The 18211-nt window shown below is 36.9% G+C and overlaps 1 protein-coding gene across 12 annotated transcripts in view; it reads left to right on the plus strand.

Moving 5' to 3' along the window:
* Window positions 1-18211, plus strand: part of TMEM117 (transmembrane protein 117) — a 430180-nt gene that overhangs the window by 344032 nt on the left and 67937 nt on the right. For all 12 annotated transcript variants that reach the window (XM_070621094.1, XM_070621090.1, XM_070621092.1 and 9 more), the window contains one exon: window positions 13445-13604. In XM_070621094.1, coding sequence (XP_070477195.1) covers window positions 13445-13604 — 160 coding nt within the window. The remainder of the gene's footprint in view (window positions 1-13444; window positions 13605-18211) is intronic.

Consider the following 18211-nt stretch of genomic DNA (forward strand, 5'->3'; position numbering starts at 1 on the left):
TGGAATGAAGACCTTTCTGCTGAGCCTTTGTGTCTAAGCTCCGGCTTCCTTCACTCTGTGTCACCGATGTCCAAATGTAGTATCTTCTTCTGGAAATTCATCAAAATCTTGATTTCGTTCATGTCCTCATTGCTATTATGGATTTATTTCCCTTTATATATCTTCTTTAAAACATCACCAGGATTTGGGATGGTTAACAAAAGTCCTATCTGTCATCTTAAAATAAAAGATTTTTATCCTTAAATGTCCAGGAAACTGCCTAAAAACTACATGGCTTCTTAATTTTCAGCTAATTCAGGTCTCACATTTTCTAAGAGTCCATTACTGCATGCCTACGAATAAGACTATCTGTAAAAAAAAAAAAAAAAAAAAAAAGGTAAAAATTATATACTTCCCTAACAAATAAAAATATTTAAGAACTTGAGATTTGGTGCAAGCATGGCTTGCACTGTCTAGTCATGGCTTATTTGGAGAAACAAAGCATGGATTAAGACCCTTGGAAAAGATAGATATAGAAACTTCTCTCAGGATCAAGAGTCATGCATCTAACCACTAGAAAGAAAGGATAAAAAAATAATTTTCTTTGTTTTCCTTCTTGCATTATTGTTTTTCTCTCCTCATGTCCCACTGTTCTGCAGTGAAGCTTCAACTCTATGGCAGCATTCCCCATTTCTCCCTCCTACACATACCTCACTTCTTAGTAGTGGCCCTTCTGGGGTCTGGAAGGGGAATAATATAGGAGGACAGAGTTCCACCCAGCAGTACCAACATTGTAGCCTCCCATATCCCATAAAGAACACTTTGAACTGTTATCATAGCATAAGAAGCAGGGTGGTTTTGCCATTTCTTTTGGGGTTCCCATCCAGTGTGCCATGATAGTGCTTATTGGACACCTGCAGTCCCAACATCTTATTACCAAACATGCATTTAATGTCGTGTGGCAATGTCAGAGGATCCATGCACCAGAAAAGGGTATAAAAATCTTAAAAGTGAGTATGAGGAAAAATGGGATGATCCAGTCTTTGACCTTCTCAAATCCCTAAACTGGAAAAGAAGGCACTAGAGGCCGATTTTCTTAGAAAGGGAAATGGAGGGTGTTAGAGAGCTACATCTCTAAACTGTAGGCCTAAGAAATGAGGCCAGCGGACTAAGTGAAATTTACAACTTTGAACGTGGTAGGTTTAATTCATCCAAATTTTATATTTAAAAGAAAACTCTCCCTTTGAAAATGACCTAACAGTGACTGGCATTGCCCCAAATCCTTTAAATGTTCTCAAAATGAACCATAATATGATGATAATTTTGAAAGTCATGTCATTTCATCAAGTTATGGGCAGTACTCGCCCAGTCCCCATTGGGCCAAATCAGATATTTCTGTGCCTGCACCAGGAGATAGGCAGCTCCAGAATGGGTGGCCCTTTTATCACTTAATACAACCAAACAAAGCAGAGAAAATTATTACCAATGAGCAATGTGGTTTTGTGTATTAAACACATAATCTCTAATGAAAAAAAAATAGTCTTAAAATTTGAAAGAAAATTTCCCCAACTTCTCATGGCTGCAATAATTTGTAGTAGCTTTATCTTTGAATACCTGTTGAATAATTTGGAGAAAGAAGACCAAACAATGATTGGATTATTGTCTTTTAAATGAAATAACATTTAAAATGTTCAATGTTATCTCACATATATTATTTTATTCAATCCTCACAACATCATAAATAGGTAAGTCAGAATAGCATAGTAGCTAAGAGCTTGATGTTGGAGTCAGACAGATTTGGGTTTAAATCTGAGGTCCGTATTTCATTGCTCTGGGATCATGGACAGGTTACTTAACCTCTCAAGGTCTAGTATTCCTTGTGCAAAATGAAGTGATTAATAGTATTTACCTCAAAGGATTGGTTTGAGAATTAAGTGAGTATATGGATGTAATAATCAAACTGCAACTACTTAATACATCTTAACTGTCATCATCATCACCTACTTCTTCTTCACCATCATCATAATCATTATCATCATTTCAAAGATGAAGAAATTAAGCCTGTGAGGGTAACTGATTTTTCCAAGTACACATAAATAATTAGTATGAGCCATGAGTAGAAGCCATTTCCTCCCTTTCCTTTGACAAGATTTTCTGTTTAAATATAGGACGAGTTTTTCTCATGGAATAGATCCTGTCTAATAATCTTCTAGCGCTATGGTAGTTAAATTTAATTCAGAGAAATTGCATTTAGATATTAGGTAGCATTTTAATGTGCTTGGATGCACTTTGAAAGCATCATTCTTTCTTGTTAAATTTTAAGAGAAGACGTAGATACAGCCTTTCCTGTACAATTATATATGCACTTCAAGACCAGTAGCTGGGCCAAATTTTCTTTTAAGGCTAATTTTGGTTTTCTAATTCAATGAGCATTTTCTTGTGAATAGATGTTCCGCAGAAGCCTAGGTTTATTGCTCAGTTTGGATAGGTAATGATTTTAGTTGATCTTAATTATCTTAGATATCAAGAGCTAAGCATTTCTTTTCTATATCCAGCTTGGAAATATTTCCAATAAGCAATCATTTTAGGATCCCAAGAATCCTAAATTTCTACACTTGTATTAGTTTTCTATTGCTGCACAATTTACCACAATCTTAGTGTCTTTAAAAAACACCAATTTATTATCTCACAGTTCTGTGGGTCAGATGTCTGGCGAGATGTGGCTGGATTTTCTGCTCAGGCTTAAGTCAAGCTGTCAGCTGGCTGCATTCTCATCTGGAGCACGGGTCCTTTTCCAAGCTCATTTTTGTTATTGGCAGAATTTAGTTCCTCGCAGCTATAGGACTGAAGTCCCTATTTTCTTGCTGTCTGCCTGCCAGGGCTGCTTTCAGCTCCTAGAGCTTCTCTCATATTCTTGCCCCATGACCCGCTCCATCTCAGTCACAGAGAACCTCCCTCTCACGCTTCAGATCTCTCCAACTGCCTCTACTGCTACCAACCAGAGAAAACGCTCTGTTTTTGAAGGGCTCGTGTGATTAACTTAGGCCACCCAGATAATCTCCCTTAAAATTAACCCAGGGTCACCTGATTAATAATCTTAACTGAATCTGCAAAAATTCCTTTTGGCGTATAAGGTAACACAACTACAGGAGTGGTATCTGATCATATTCATAGGCTTTTCCCAGACTTGAGCAGAAGAGATTGCACAAGGGTGAGGATTTTTCAGTGGAGGTCATCTTAGGATTTTGCCTACTACAAGGGTCTGGGGGATCTGGGACAAGCACATGCGTGTCTCTGAAACTATCTGAATAACTGTCTCATCAACTTCTGTTCTCAAACCAGCTTTCTTCCCAACTTCCCTCTTTCCATAACTGTTATCCAAGTTTAGCGTAAGTTCCGTTGACTTCACTTTCAAATATATTTTGTATTTGCCCTCTGTATCATTACAATTTAGTTACAACTGGCTCAGTCATGCATTACTTTCAATATTACTACCAATATATTACTTTCATTATAATTACAATAGTCTACTTTCTGCTCTTACTCAGTCTGAGCTCTCACTTCCCTACAGGACTGAATCCATCCTGCAAATCAATGATTTTGAAGGATATTATACTGCTTAAAAAACAATCAATAGGACCTTTTTCTATAGCATCAAATCAAACCTTCGTTGGAGACTGTTAAGGCCATGAGCAATATGGTCTCACCTATAAATATCCAATTGTATTTTGCTCCCTACCCAATCTGTACCCCTACCCTTTGCCATGGCTAGGCAGGTTTATCCACTGTCTCATAACACAATGTTATAACTCCTACCAATTTTATCACTCTATCAAAGATGATCCTTTGTCTTAATTTTTTTTCTCTTCCCTCAGGGCATCAAGTAATTCTAGTGCCTTCTTAAGACTTTCCTTTATTCCTGATTATAGTCTGATACATGAGTCTTCTCTTCCTAATTAGATTATAGCTCACTACCCTAATTATGTTATAATGTACTCAAAAGTTGATAGATTTGTCTTATAATTTTGTATGATATATAGTTATCCCTCAAAATCTAGAGGCTAACTACTTTCTCTTAATAAGGAAATCATCAAGTTCTGCTACTGAGAAATATATTTCTACAAAACAGAATGATATTCAGTCATTCTGAATGTCACTCTCCGTTCATAAAACATACCAGAAAATTGAATCATTAAATACCTTAGCCTGAGATATGTGGGTAAACTGTAACAAAACTGTTAATTACTTAGCTAATTACAGCCAAATGGTTTAAATTGAATTATCCAAATACTTCCCTCACTTTGCTCTTCCTCTTTACCTGTAGAGATCCTGGGTGTAGAACACAAATTAGGCCTATATCTGAGTTTATGGAGAAAATATTTGAAATGGTATTTGCATCCAGTTTTGCGATTTTCAAAGGAGTCTTGTGGTGAAGACACGTATCCTCAACAGTGGTCCATACTCAATCTTTAACCCATAAAACCTCTATATAGTATTTGGAGTTTGTGGCCACCAACTGATTCTAGAAATTATCTTTCTTTCTGGCTTCTATAATACTGTTTCTTTCTGGATCTCTTCATGTATCATTTCATATATCTCTGGCCTTATCAGTCTCCATCCTTCTCTAGACATATCGCAAAGAGAGGTGATCTTCAAGATTCTGTCCTTGATTTTCCCTATTCTCTTTTTCATTTTATTTTTGTACCTGAAGAACATTTTTCCTCTCCATGACTTTAACAATTACTTGTCTTTGAATGAATCAAAATTCAGGACTTGACCTTTTCTTGGCCCAGATTCCCATCTGCAGTTGACTGTTCTTCATTCCTGTAGAGATTTTTCTGGAGCCCCTTAAATCCAACGAATCCAAAACAGAATTCATAGTACATATTTCATTCCTGCTTTCTTTCATATTTCTCACTTCAGTTAAAGACTTCACAATCATTTTTAGTGACACAATCTAGAAACTTTGGAAACATCTGCCACTCTTCCCCCATACTTCACCACCCATATACTATCATTTCTGTATTTTCTGTTGAATTTGTCTTTTGCCTGCAATATCCTTTCCACTGTAGACATCTATTCATTGTTTAGGCCTAATTTCATTAGAACTAAGAGCTACCATTCATCCTTGAATAAAAATAAATCAGATATTCCTGGAAAGTTCCATGGCCTCATTGTTTTGTATATATTGGCATCCTTCAACTGGCGACAAGTTCCTTAAGGGCAGTGGTCATTCCTGTGACCCTTCAATTTAGCTCTGTGCCTTTGACATGGTAGATGCCCAATAACTGTTTCTTGAATTCTCTGTACCTTTGCATGAATTGCAATATGATTTTCTCATTCAAAAAGCAACACTATTTTCCAATCTCATACATTACCTGAAATAGCATTTTCTATCAAGGGGCTTTCTAAATTCTTGATGAAATCACACTTTTTACATAGCTTCAAAATTCTCCAATGGCTTGGCCAGATAAGCTTAATCATCTACCTTTAAAATGCCAAGAATCAGTTCTTAATTAAGTCAAACTTACGAGTGGGTCCTCTGATCGCTAGTGCTAGCATGCTCTTTGCCTATTTTTGAGTAAGGTAGTTTTTTGTGGGTTTTGTTTTTTCAGTTTGTCCTGAATTATTCTAAAATAAATCAAAGATTCTTCACAGGTTCCCAAGAAACTAAATATATATCTGCAGTAGTAAAGCTTTAGATGCTTTTTAGAATCTTTTCCTTTAGAATTCAAGAATGAAGTGTGTCTCTCATGAATCTTAATACTAAGTTTTTGATCTTCCATTGTGATATGACATTACTTCCTTTAAATATTTTTGTACAACTTTAGGGAATTTTTCTGTTCCTGTTGTCTATTTGATGGTCATCTTTCATAAAAGAAAAGCTTTTTATGTTCATAGTATCTATTTTCCTAGCCCTTATATCATTTTCCCAAAGTCATTGAAAAGATTCTTTCAGTGGAACTTGTGGAGTTTTGAAAGCAGGGGAACTTGTGGAGTTTTTGAAAGCATTCTGCCTGATGGACAGTCTTCTGATGATATATTCTTTTCAAGCGATGTTTAAGATGATACTCAAAATATATTCTTAGCCTTGGTTTTTATTTTGGAAGATTAGCCCTGAGCTAACTGCTGCCAATCCTCCTCTTTTTGCTGAGGAAGGCTGGCCCTAAGCTCACATCCGTGCCCATCTTCCTCTACTTTACATGTGGGACACCTACCACAGCATGGCTTGCCAAGCGGTGCCATGTCCGCACCTGGGATCAGAACTGGCGAACCCCAGGCCACCGAAGCGGAATGTGCAAACCTAACCGCTGCGCCACGAGGCCGGCCCCCTTGCCTTGGTTTTGACTTATGTAAACATCTTGCCTTCAACAAAGTCACAAAATTTTACTCAAACCTTCATTTTTAACCCAGTATGCAAATTCCTCTGATTTTTAAAATCAAATAACGCATACTCATCCTGCTCAACCCTACTTGACAAGATGCTAGTTTTGCTTGTTTTTTAAAAGCAAACTTAACAGGAATAAGATGCAATTTGGTATGTGTAGCTTAACATTTCTACTTTGCATTTTTAAAAGTTAAAGGTATGTTTGGAGCACCATAGCTATCATTTTATTTTTATTAAACAGTAATGGATATAGTTCTTGATGGCATTATCTGTAGTTAATGGGCATTTATCTATAGCCTTATATTATTACTGAATTTGTGGTAATATTTAATACCCAGGGTAACAATTAGTAGAGTATGTTTTGTATGTTTCCCTTGATTGAATTGGTGAATTATTCAGTATATACAAGGTAATTCACTGGGAAGAAAAATTGGGCTGGTGAGTTTGCTAAGAGACACATGGGATTAACACGCCCCTTAGGTCCATCCAACTTCATTTTGCACTGCAGAGGCCTCTCTTTGCTCTGTAAACACTGGAGGAAGTACCATCAATTACAGTAGCATCTCAGCTTGGTGAAGGGTAAAGAACAGGCATTATCTACCCCAGGTTAAATAGATTTATTTATTCATTCAACTGTTTTTAAGGTACCAATAATGTGCTGGTCACTGGAAATTAGTAATAAATGACACAGTTCATATCTAAGGACTTTGCAGTCTACTAGGTATTATTTTTCCTAAAACGTATGTTTTACTCCAAACCTAAAACTGTGAAACACAAAGAAAATAAAATGCCTCCTCCTGACTAAGATGAACTATACTCTATATCAATAAGCTACTTTTAAGTACTTCTGGGTAAACTAACATCACTCAAACATAGTCAGAGAAATTCAAGCCACTAAAAGAAATATGGTCATTTCATTTGCCACTTCTTATATTAAGATTACCAATGCCCAGGGTCCCACATAAGGTTGCAATGGTTGGATCCTGCAGAACTCCAAGGGGCATTGATTACATAGATGAGGATGTAGGGATACTCTTCACTTAATTACAACCTGTGTGGCCAGATGCCCCAGCCCAGAGATGTCTTCTTCAGCCACCCCTTTCATGGCCTTTCAGGAATAAGAGTTACCAAGTTGTTTCTTCATTTCGGTTTGTTCAGTGCTTTTTGAGTTCCTGCTATGCTCAGGGCACTTCTCTTCATGGAGTAATAGAGAGATATAAAGATAAATAACACATAAATGGATGGTTTAATGGACAGAATTAGAGTCTGTTCATTTCCTTTACAGACTCCAGATCCCAGTGGAGCCACAAACAAGATGAGTTAATAACTGCATCTCCTTTCTAAGGGATCCTATCTTAATGAATGTGTTCAAGTTGGCCAAGAACTGGCAGTGGCATTTGCTTAATAAAAACCATATGGAGAATCTGTGCTCTTTCACTAGGTCACTTAGTGAACATTACCTTTGTGTTCTCTTTGTGCATCCTCATCTCAAGAGAGGGACACTAGAAGGACACTAAGCCATTTCCTTACCAACTTCCTAAGGTGCAGCGTTGACTCGGTCAGCTAACCTACAGTGCTGAGTAAACTCACACGTTTCAGGATGAACTGACTTGAGGCCCCAGGTGGTGACTGTTTTTGTCGCAGAGTTGCAATGGCAACATTGATCATTAAAACAAGAAAAATGAAAAGTATTGGCATTCTCCCATGGCCATCTGTGACTTCTATGTGCTGGTACTTCGTGTTCAGAGGGGAACTGGATGTTTGAGCTGTCTCTTGGTTTTGCAATGAAAAGTGAAGGAAAGCATTCTTCTGCTTATGCCTGCTTATTGTATCTTTCCCTCTAAATAAAATGGCTAGAAATTATGATATTAAATCATTTAAAATTCCATTGCCATGTCACATTTCACTTCATGTATTTAGCACTTTGAAATATGAGACTATCTTATACTTAATTGTAAGGTTAAATTTGCTATCTTGATCCGTGCATTGTTTTATTGTAGTGGTAACTTTAAACCTTTAATTTTTACTGGAGTCACAAATTTTTGTTTTGCTATGAGAAATTATGAAACATAATCTGAGATGTTTTGATTGAATTCCAACATTTTAACACAAGTATTATAGGAAGAAATAAAAGTGATTTTTGTTTCCTTTTAGATGTTACAATAATTTTGAAATGTGATCGGAAAGGAATATAATATTCATGACTGGAGTCAAAGATTATAAACATTTTAGAGCATGAATAATAACTAATATATTAAAACACATAAAAGCATATTTATTATGTTGAATCACAGGAAATTGCTATTTTTAGTAAGATAAAATGTGGCCAAATTTTGGCAGTTTTGCTTGGCTCAACTTATAGTATTCTATACATTCCTGCTACCTGGTTTAATCTGAAGGAAATTACGTCGTAGTTAACCCTCAGTGAGTTAGCCCATAGAACCTAATGCCGATTCTTCTCTCTCTTGATTTAACCCCTGCTTTTAGGCTATTTGACGTGCAGTAAGTCTATATTAAAGTGGTTATGAATGGAAGAGAGAAAACAATATTAACTAATTTAGTTACTTAAAATGCAGGTTGAGTATTTTTTAAAAATCTAGAAGTTAGGATGAAGGAATAGTTAAGACTATGAAATGAACCATGTTTTAGGAATTATCTGGATTTGCTTACATGCCTTAATCTGTCTCTGACCACCATATATAATAAATATTTGAGGAGGCTATGGAATCAGTATGTTTCCAGATGAGATCAAGATGATATGAAATTTTTGAGTCTATCTGCAGATTTTTAGCTGAAGAGAGAAAGTGATTTACTACAGGGTGAGTCCTTGCCCAGAGTCAGTGGATCTAAATTCTCATGGTGGTTCTGTCACTGGCAGTCTGTGACACGAACAAGTCTAACGCCCTGGAAGCATTTTATTTGTTCACTTCACCGACAACTCATAGGGCACATATAAATTCACACTTTCGTAGCAACAACTCTGTGGTTCCTAGGAGCCCACCCCAGATGTTGGGGACCAAGGGATTAAAAAAGCTTTGTTAACCCTTCTTGGTCTTACGTTCCAGTTCCTATTAATCTAAGAGGAGCTAGCAAGAAGTGAGGAAAAGCAAACAAATTGTAAATTTCAAAGCATGAAAGTGAGTCTAACCACTCAAGCTGGTAATTATGTATGAGTTCTTTCCATTTGACTGGTGGCCAGAAACCAGAGACCATGGAATTGATGAGCCAGTATGTCCTGCTGGTTCTGGCTGCAGCCTGAAAGGAAATAATTTAGATAATTGTTTAATTGGATGCTACTTAAAAAGAGAAGCTGGAACTCCCCAAGAATCATGCTCCAGAGTAAACATCTTTTCAACCATGTTGGTTAAATAAAAACCCAAGGATACTGTATCGATAGCCAGCATCCACGAGGTTCCATTTTTCACTGCCATGAAAATATTCCTTTTAACTGTTTCCCGTCAGTCCTTGTCAGTCTCTGTCAGTTTTACTTTTCAATGCTAAATACTTATGGATGATAATTTTCCAATGTGATACTTACAATGAAAAAGGAAAATCAACATCCTAGCTACAAACATGGTAACAGGAAGGTAATATTCAAATGCTTCGTATTAGAGGCAATATGTATAATGGTTATGACACAGGTAGTCATGAGTCAACCTGGGTTTGAATCATCTTATATCACATGTATCTTATATTTTATATAACTTATAAAGTCTGTAACTCAGGTCAGGTTATTTGAACTTTCTGTGACTCAGTTTCTGCACTTGTAAATTGGTGATGATGATATTAGGGTTGTAGTAAAGACTATACGAGTCAATTTGTATAAAACGCTTGTACCAGTGCCTGGCACATAATAAGTAACATATAACTGTAATAGTAGTTTGCTATTATTACTGTTTTCTTCATAGCAGTTTCACATAAAAGTGACGTTTTGTATAACCTAATTGAGTCATCACTCTTTTAAACTGGTGTTTTGACTGAATTACCATAGCGTGGTAAAGTCTATCTAATTTTACAAGAAGTGGCTCAGAAAAACAAACCATATGCTATACATTTGCTTCTGCAGCTATATCTAGATAAGGCACTGAATATAAAAAAGGAGGTGAAATGACCAATTAATGTATTTTGATCCTTCTTTTCCTTTCCTTTTTTCCATTCTCTTGATACTATTTTTAGGGCTCACTCTCTCTGAGCTGTATACATTTATATTTAATGATTGCCATTTTTATTCTTTTTGTAGTATTAAATATTAAATATCAGTCAGAAGACCTCCTTTAATTTCCCTTTGGAGTGATGAAATATTACCAGTAACTTTTTCTTGAGATCTGTAGCAGTATTCTGTCAAAACACAAGTACTTAATAAAGCCAGGAAACACCTATGAAATAATAAAAAAATATGTCAAATAAAGCAAACATCCAAAAGGCGAATTGGGGCAGATTTGGTCTTAGGCAGCTCTCACACAACAGGTATTACGACAAATTCCAGTTACCAAAAAGTTTTAATGATTAATTTTAATGACGCTATTCGCAATGAGACTATTAGCATGAATAAGAATAACTCCTTTATAAATCTTGTAATAGATGAGGTTTCTGATTGCTCAGCAGACACTTATTTCGAACTCCCAGGTTTTGACACCTAAAATATGCCTCTGAGTATTTAATTTTATAGTATCAGTTTACATATTTAGACCAATGAAGTAACATTCAAGTATGAATTCCTAAGTTATTAACTGTCCTAACAAAAGGAAGTCCTAGGCATCTCTTAGGGAAAATACTGGAGTGATATTAAAAACACTAACCTGTTAACCACAGGCTCTGACCAACAGAGTGCATGCTGGCCTTAGAGCTGGAGTGAGGTGCTGGAGTACCCTTGTTTCACCAGGCTTCACACTGTAGTGCTGGATAACAGGGCAGCTGGTGGTGGGGGGCGGGGGGGGGGGAGGAGCGGGGGTGGCGGTGGGTGGGTGCTTTGTGAAGAAGGCTGGTGAAGCAAAGAATGGGGAGCTTGAGGGAACTGGGGCCCCAACTATTTACCAACCTCTTCAACCGTGCTGAAGGAAGTGGATATATTCATAGCATCCTTGTGAGGCTCACATTTGAAAAGCCAAGAGTGATGAGGAAATACCTTTATTACCAAAAGGAGCTTTGAAGAATAGTCAATATTTATCTGTCTTTCATGGAAGTTATTATATTCCTTGCTGACAAAAGAAATTGTGGTAATTTCCTTCAAATTTGCTTAGAGTTTCTCAAACTCAAAAAGACAAAACCACAAATAAGTTGACTTAACCTAGAGAAAAATGTATTTTAAAATCCCATTATTCTTATGTTTGACTACATAGTATTTGCTATTTCTTTCTATTGAATTTTAATAATTATTTGGGATTTCTCCCATACTCATTTAATCCATTTGAATTTCTGGAAATCATCAAAGGTATTCTAAAAGGTAGCAGAAACAATCTGTAATATATATTTTGGAGATCATAAGTCAGATTCTTTTGAGAGTTTGCAATTTTAATAAAATAAATGAGTTTTATTAGAAATTTTTATTTTCAAAAATTGAAAAATAATTATTTACCTTTTCTACTCGGAGAAGGAAAAATCTGAGGAGGGGTTCATTATATTCAATATATCAAAGTATAACTTGTTCCAAATAAGAAGTTGTAAAAAGGAAACCCAAAATTTGGGTTTAGAAATTTGTACTTTGTTCAATTGAAAAGAGAATTCTAGAATGGTTCATATTATTCTTTTTTGACTATCAATTATAAGACAGTAGAGGGCAAAAACAGTTTGGTAATTGCCAAAATGGATGTGTGTTCTTCTAAGGTATTATTTCACCTCTATATTTTTTCTTCCATTTTTCTTTTCTTTTTTATTTCCTTTTTCTTTATTTCTTCCTTCAGATTAAAATTATTTTCAAAATAATTGTTCTTTTTTATTTTCCTTTTTACAATTCAAAATGATATCCAGATACCAATATCGCTCTGAAAGCAGAGGTTTAACTATATTATAAACAATTCTGCAGCAGAGTAAATTTTCACTGCTCACAATTTAAATTTACTGTGAATGTCAATACCATAGACTAATTTAAGTAATTTTTTTTATTTTTATAAAAACTTAAATGTAATTGTTAAAATTTCAACAAACATTCATTGAATTCCATCTGCATATAATTATGCAAGATTTTATGGGAGCTATAAAAATATATAAGAGAAGGGGCTGGCCCCGTGGCCGAGTGGTTAAGTTCGCGCACTCCACTGCAGGCGGCCCAGTGTTTCGTTGGTTCGAATCCTGGGCGCGGACATGGCACTGCTCATCAGACCACGCTGAGGCAGCGTCTCACATGCCACAACTAGAAGGACCCACAACGAAGAATATACAACTATGTACCGGGGGGCTTTGGGGAGAAAAAAGAAAAGATAAAAAATCTAAAAAAAAAAAATATATATATATATATATGTAGGAGAAAATCTCAGGCCCCTAGTATCTTATAACAAAGAATGAGTGATGAGGTATGGTATGATCTAGACAAGTCACTAGGCCACAAGTCATCTATGACATGAGTCTTATGAGCACTGTTGGCATGTAGAGATGGTTCCTCTGTGGAGCTCATCAGGCTGTGGGGACCAGTCTGACTATACCTCTCTTTTGTAGGATGATAATGGAATCCAAGGACTTCCTCACCCATTCCCCACCTGCCTCTGCTCTTACATATGTATGAGCCCTACCCTCAGTAAAAGATGTCCATGTAATGAAAGCTACACACCAATGTTCTCTTTGGGATACATATTGCACTAACTAAGGTCATTTGTAATTTTTATTGTTAATTATTTGTTCTATAATTATTATCTTAATGTTCTTTAGGGAAAATCTTGGAAGAGATGCTATCATACCTTTATCTAATTACTTTTGAAAGAAAGCACTTAATTTACTTCTGTTTTCATCTTCCTTTTGGTGACTATGCCTTAGGGTAGGTACTGGGCAAGGAGTAGACGTTTAATACAGCACAGATAACATGCATTCCCCATTGTCTATATTATTATATCTAATGCTTTTTAATGAATGTCTTGTTTGTTGCAGGACAGTTCTTTTTACTCTGACTTCTGTGGTTGTGCTTGTCATTACAACTGACTGGATCAGTTGGGACAAGCTGAATCGGGGATTTTTGCCCAGTGATGAAGTTTCCAGAGCATTCCTGGCTTCTTTCATCTTGGTCTTTGACCTCCTTATTGTAATGCAGGTAAGTGTCTTTGTGTCTCCCTCCTTCACTGAAGCAGCTCTATGCTTTGTTCTCAGTATAAGCAACACTATACAGTGAAAGGCTTCATAAAGCTAGAGCAGTGCATGGTTTACAGTTGCTATTAATGGGACCTTCTCTGGTCATATTTTCAGCAGTTTTACTGGAAGGATAAGCCAAGTGGGCTTTTATGAGAGGGGCACCAAAAATTCGTTATACGAACATTGCAAGGTGGGCCCCTAGAAACCATACACCGTGGTGAAGTTTTCTGCCAAGCCTTCAGGGAAAAAAACAAAACAACAAAAACCCTATCATTTAGTAAATGGAACGCTGTAGAGATGAGCAGGATATAAAGCCAGCAAAGCAAGGATAAGCAATTGCCAAAGCAACTCAGGGTTTTATAGCAGTTGAAATGGAATGATGTAAAAATGCCTTTTCTGGTTATGGAAATTATCACTTTCTTTCAGTATTCACCAGAGATCATTCCATTTTCATGTAAACAATATTTCTGCCCTGCTTAGCAACAGACTGTTTGTACAATAGCATTGCACTAACCAGAACTACTCATGTAATCTTCTGGCGTCAATGCTTTGGGGTCTTAGGAGTCTTCCTTTGAATGGAACAGAAAGAGACATTAACTATTTCTTGGCACTTTATCTTGCTCATTAAATGTCCATCCATTTGCTAGACATTTTATTCTTGCTTTCATAAGGTAATTTTGGATTTTCCCCTCCCGAGCCATTATAAGTCACCCGAACAAAGGCTACGTGTGGTTGCTGAAGGGGAAGTCAACTCCATTGTGTTCTGAATTGATGTGAGATTTCACAGGATAGCAGATTGGTTTTCTCATTTCTAGAGGCAAAAGAGGCCTTTATAAGAGATTTTATAATGTCTTACAAGAGAATAACAGTCTGGTTTTTTTGGCATATATTATAGCTCAGGTTATTAGGTTCAAGATGGTTCCTAGAGTATATTACTATTTTAATGGATGAAGATTGACAATACATTATTGTTTTAAAAACTTACATAAAATTGAATTTTCTGTCTCACCTAAAGGTTGATGTATTTCTTTATATTACCTGTGTGATAGTTTAGCACAGTGGAGAAAGCCCTGGACTTTGAGTAAGAAAGCATTGGCGGGTTTCGTATCTGTCTGTTATTTGCTGTAAGACCTCATCTGGATATTTATAAAATTGAATTTATAGCACATATCCAATAATGTATCTTGCACTACTTGTTTAAAGGCTATTTTTATCTTCTTTCATCTAATACTCCTAACTAATATACTTTCTTATGTAAAATGTCTGCTTTGGCCAACTGACCTACTGGTACCTCTTTGAACCCACCTTAGAGTCAAAGGTATTAACAGCCAAGTAGACCATTGTCTTTTGAATTTGTTTAAATTTGTATATGTGACAGCATAAATTTCCAGATTTCTTACTACCATATATCATCTTCTACCCCCTTTATGTAGTTTTAGTTATTCTTTCAATAAGTTTTCTAAAATCAGAGACTCGAAGTGGGAAAATGTAACATTACATTATAGATATTATGGACTCACCCAAAAAGTACTTAATAAAGAGAAGTGGAAGAAAGGAATGATAGTCAGGATTTATACAGGCGGAGTCAGCAGGATTGGGAAGGGAAAGACATTCTAGATGAAGGAAATGGCATGAAAATGTGGAGTCAGTAAAGTACTGAAGTGTTAAGAGTAGCCAGAGCACCAATTGACTGAAGGTGGAGAGTTCGTGCTGAGGAATATATCAGTTTGGACCATTTTGGGTCCAATGAAGGCTTGCTAAGTGAGCTTAATCCTTGCCAAGTGAGCTTAATCAAAGGGGGGATGTATTACTGCATTATAAAGATGTCCTACAGAATTAAAGAAGAGCGATGCAGTTGCACTTTAGGGACTCATGAAAGCAAAGACTAAAATGTGACAGGGAACCCTGACCCAGCTTTTATTCTCCATCTCTTATCTTCTTTTTTTTCCCCTCACTTCTGCTTTTGTTGTCTCTCTTACTGCAAAGCAGCTTTTTCAGCATCCCAGTTCACATGGAAGGAAATGACAATAGTCAACCCCTCAGAGGGAGACCACTCTGCAGCTGTCAGGCAGGCCTAATTCCAGATTCCTGGGGAGGGAACTGAAGGGACTGGATTGTCCTGTGCTCATTTGTGAACTGACAGGGTGAGGCAGTCCCAAAGAAAAGAGGGGAGAGGCTGGACCTCAAAAGCCAAATTAAGGGGCCAACCCGGTGGCCCAGTGGTTAAGTTTGGCATGCTCCACTTCAGCAGTTTGGGTTTGGTTTCCAGGTGTGGACCTACACCACTCATCAGCGGCCATGCTGTGGTGGCAACCTACGTACAAAATAGAGGAAGATTGGCACAGATGTTAGTTCAGGGTGAATCTTCCTCAGGAAAAAAAAAAAAAAAAAGCCAAATTATAATAGATGTCTAATACAAGGAGTCGTCAAAAATGAGCCCAAAAAGTGGATCTCCTAACTCCTTTTCTCTCTCCCCCAACACTGAGTCAGGCAGCCAGGCCTACTGATTTATCTTTTGTTCTGTCTCTTCTGGCCCAATCCTTCCTTCAGTTTCTCTGCCACCAATCTAGTCCTGACTCTCCTCTATACTGTTGTAAAATAATCTCCTATGGAGCCTTCTGCCTCCAGACGTCCCTTTGCCCCATACACCCTACGCAGCTCACCCTTGTAACCTTTCAATCTGAAATGCTGTGTTGTACATGTCACTTTTCAGCCAAAAATATTGTCAGTGACTCCTCATTGCCCAAGAATAAAGTCCACACTCCAGGCACGCTCCCTCAGTGCCCTCCATGGTCTGGCCCTCACTGTGTTTTCTCTCGTGTCTCCTATGCTCTAGCCCTGCCCCAGACCAGAGGGCTTGTTGCTTGGCCCTTGACCACAGCATGCTTATTCCAGGTTGTCTGTGAACCTCTTTTTCCTCCCAAGATGTGTCTCTCTCCTGCTCTCCTCATCTAGATTCTGCCATTGAGGACCATTCAATGCCCCCCCCCCATTAAAACTACATGATTACTTCCTCCTTGGAACTCCTGCACCACTTTTTATCTGAACTGCAAATCAGCATTTTACTTTTTCGTGCTCTATAGAGCAGGAACCATAGCTTATAGCTATATCTCCCCAGAGCTTCTCTAATACAAAGCCCTACGTGGGCAGCAGTAGGCCCAGAGTAATAACTACTTGATGAGGATAAAGAAGTGGACTTTCAGCACTGAGTCTCATGCAAACTCTGTCTCCCTTTGGGAGCATCATATTGACATTCCGGGAACTAGTGCGTGTGGTACGAGAGTGAATTTAAGGAAACAGAGCCCCAGAAGGCATATATATTCAAGACATTTAAAAATATATAATACAAGTATCCTAACAAGTCCATTAGCAACTAAACTATGATCTAATTCATTTCATAGTCACATATTTCAGACAAAAGAAAAATAGAAAAGTAGCAAAATTAGTGGAAATGGAGGGAGTAGTTTCACTAAAAGATTTGCCCTCATTAGAATTATTTAAGTGATTTAAAGGCAATTGACCCTAGGCTTTTCTAATGGCTGGAAAATTCAGCTTACACTATCAAAAGAAATTTAAAGCTTGGTAAAAAAAAGAAAAGAAATCATTGCAATATGGTGCTACAGCTGTTTTATTCTAACAAAATTAGTAAGTCAGTATTGAATACTTTTGGGGAAAGAATAATTATTTATTTTATGAATATTCACTAAATAGGATTTTTCTACATTTATTGTGAAAACTGTTTGCTGTATCACATTTTTCTGTAGCTAGCAAAGTCACTAGAACTAAGGCATAAACAGATGCCAATAAAATGTAACATGACTCATATAAATCACCCGTTACTACAGAACATGAGAAGTAAATTGTAAAGAACACTTCCCTCTGAGGAAATGTTATCTTGAATTCTGTTTAGTATTTATAATTATGTCAGTTGATTTTTATATACCCCTACAGTTCATTGCGTAAGTATTTAATTTACAGTCATGTCCTACCCATTCATCTCCTCTGCTTATGAGATAAAAATATGATGTGTTTTAGAGTAAGCAAAGAAAAACAAAAAAGAATCTTAGGAGTTCACCAAAAGAAAAAAAAAAAGAGAGAGGGAGATCAGTGTAGACAAAATAGTAGGGTAAAGCTTCAAAGAAGAGATGAGAGCAGAAGAGCAGGGAGCTAGAATTGGAAAAGGCAGAACAATGGAGAAGAAAATTTTTTCCAGCTAGGAGTAGTATCATAATCATCAAGGTAAGAACTCAGTTTTGTCCCATTAATTTCTGAAAGCAGTTACAAATTAATTCCTAATATGATCCCATCAGGTGTTGGAGACAGAGGACAGGGGAGGGGAGATCAAAGATCAATGACACAGTCCACAGGAGTTTTTGGTTGCGTAGAGGAATTTATAATTTAATAGAATAAATATGAGTAGAAAAGTGGAAACACTTTAGGAAGACTGTCTTTATTTAGAAGAATTATTCAGGTAGAAAGTAAACATTCCCACCATTGCCACTTTTTAAATTCATCTCCTCCACCCACCCAGGATCCAGTTGCTCATATGAAGGCTTTCAAAGCGAAGTT

This window comes from Equus przewalskii, chromosome 5 (genome assembly GCF_037783145.1).
Source record: "Equus przewalskii isolate Varuska chromosome 5, EquPr2, whole genome shotgun sequence".
Classification (NCBI taxonomy): Eukaryota; Metazoa; Chordata; class Mammalia; order Perissodactyla; family Equidae; genus Equus; species Equus przewalskii.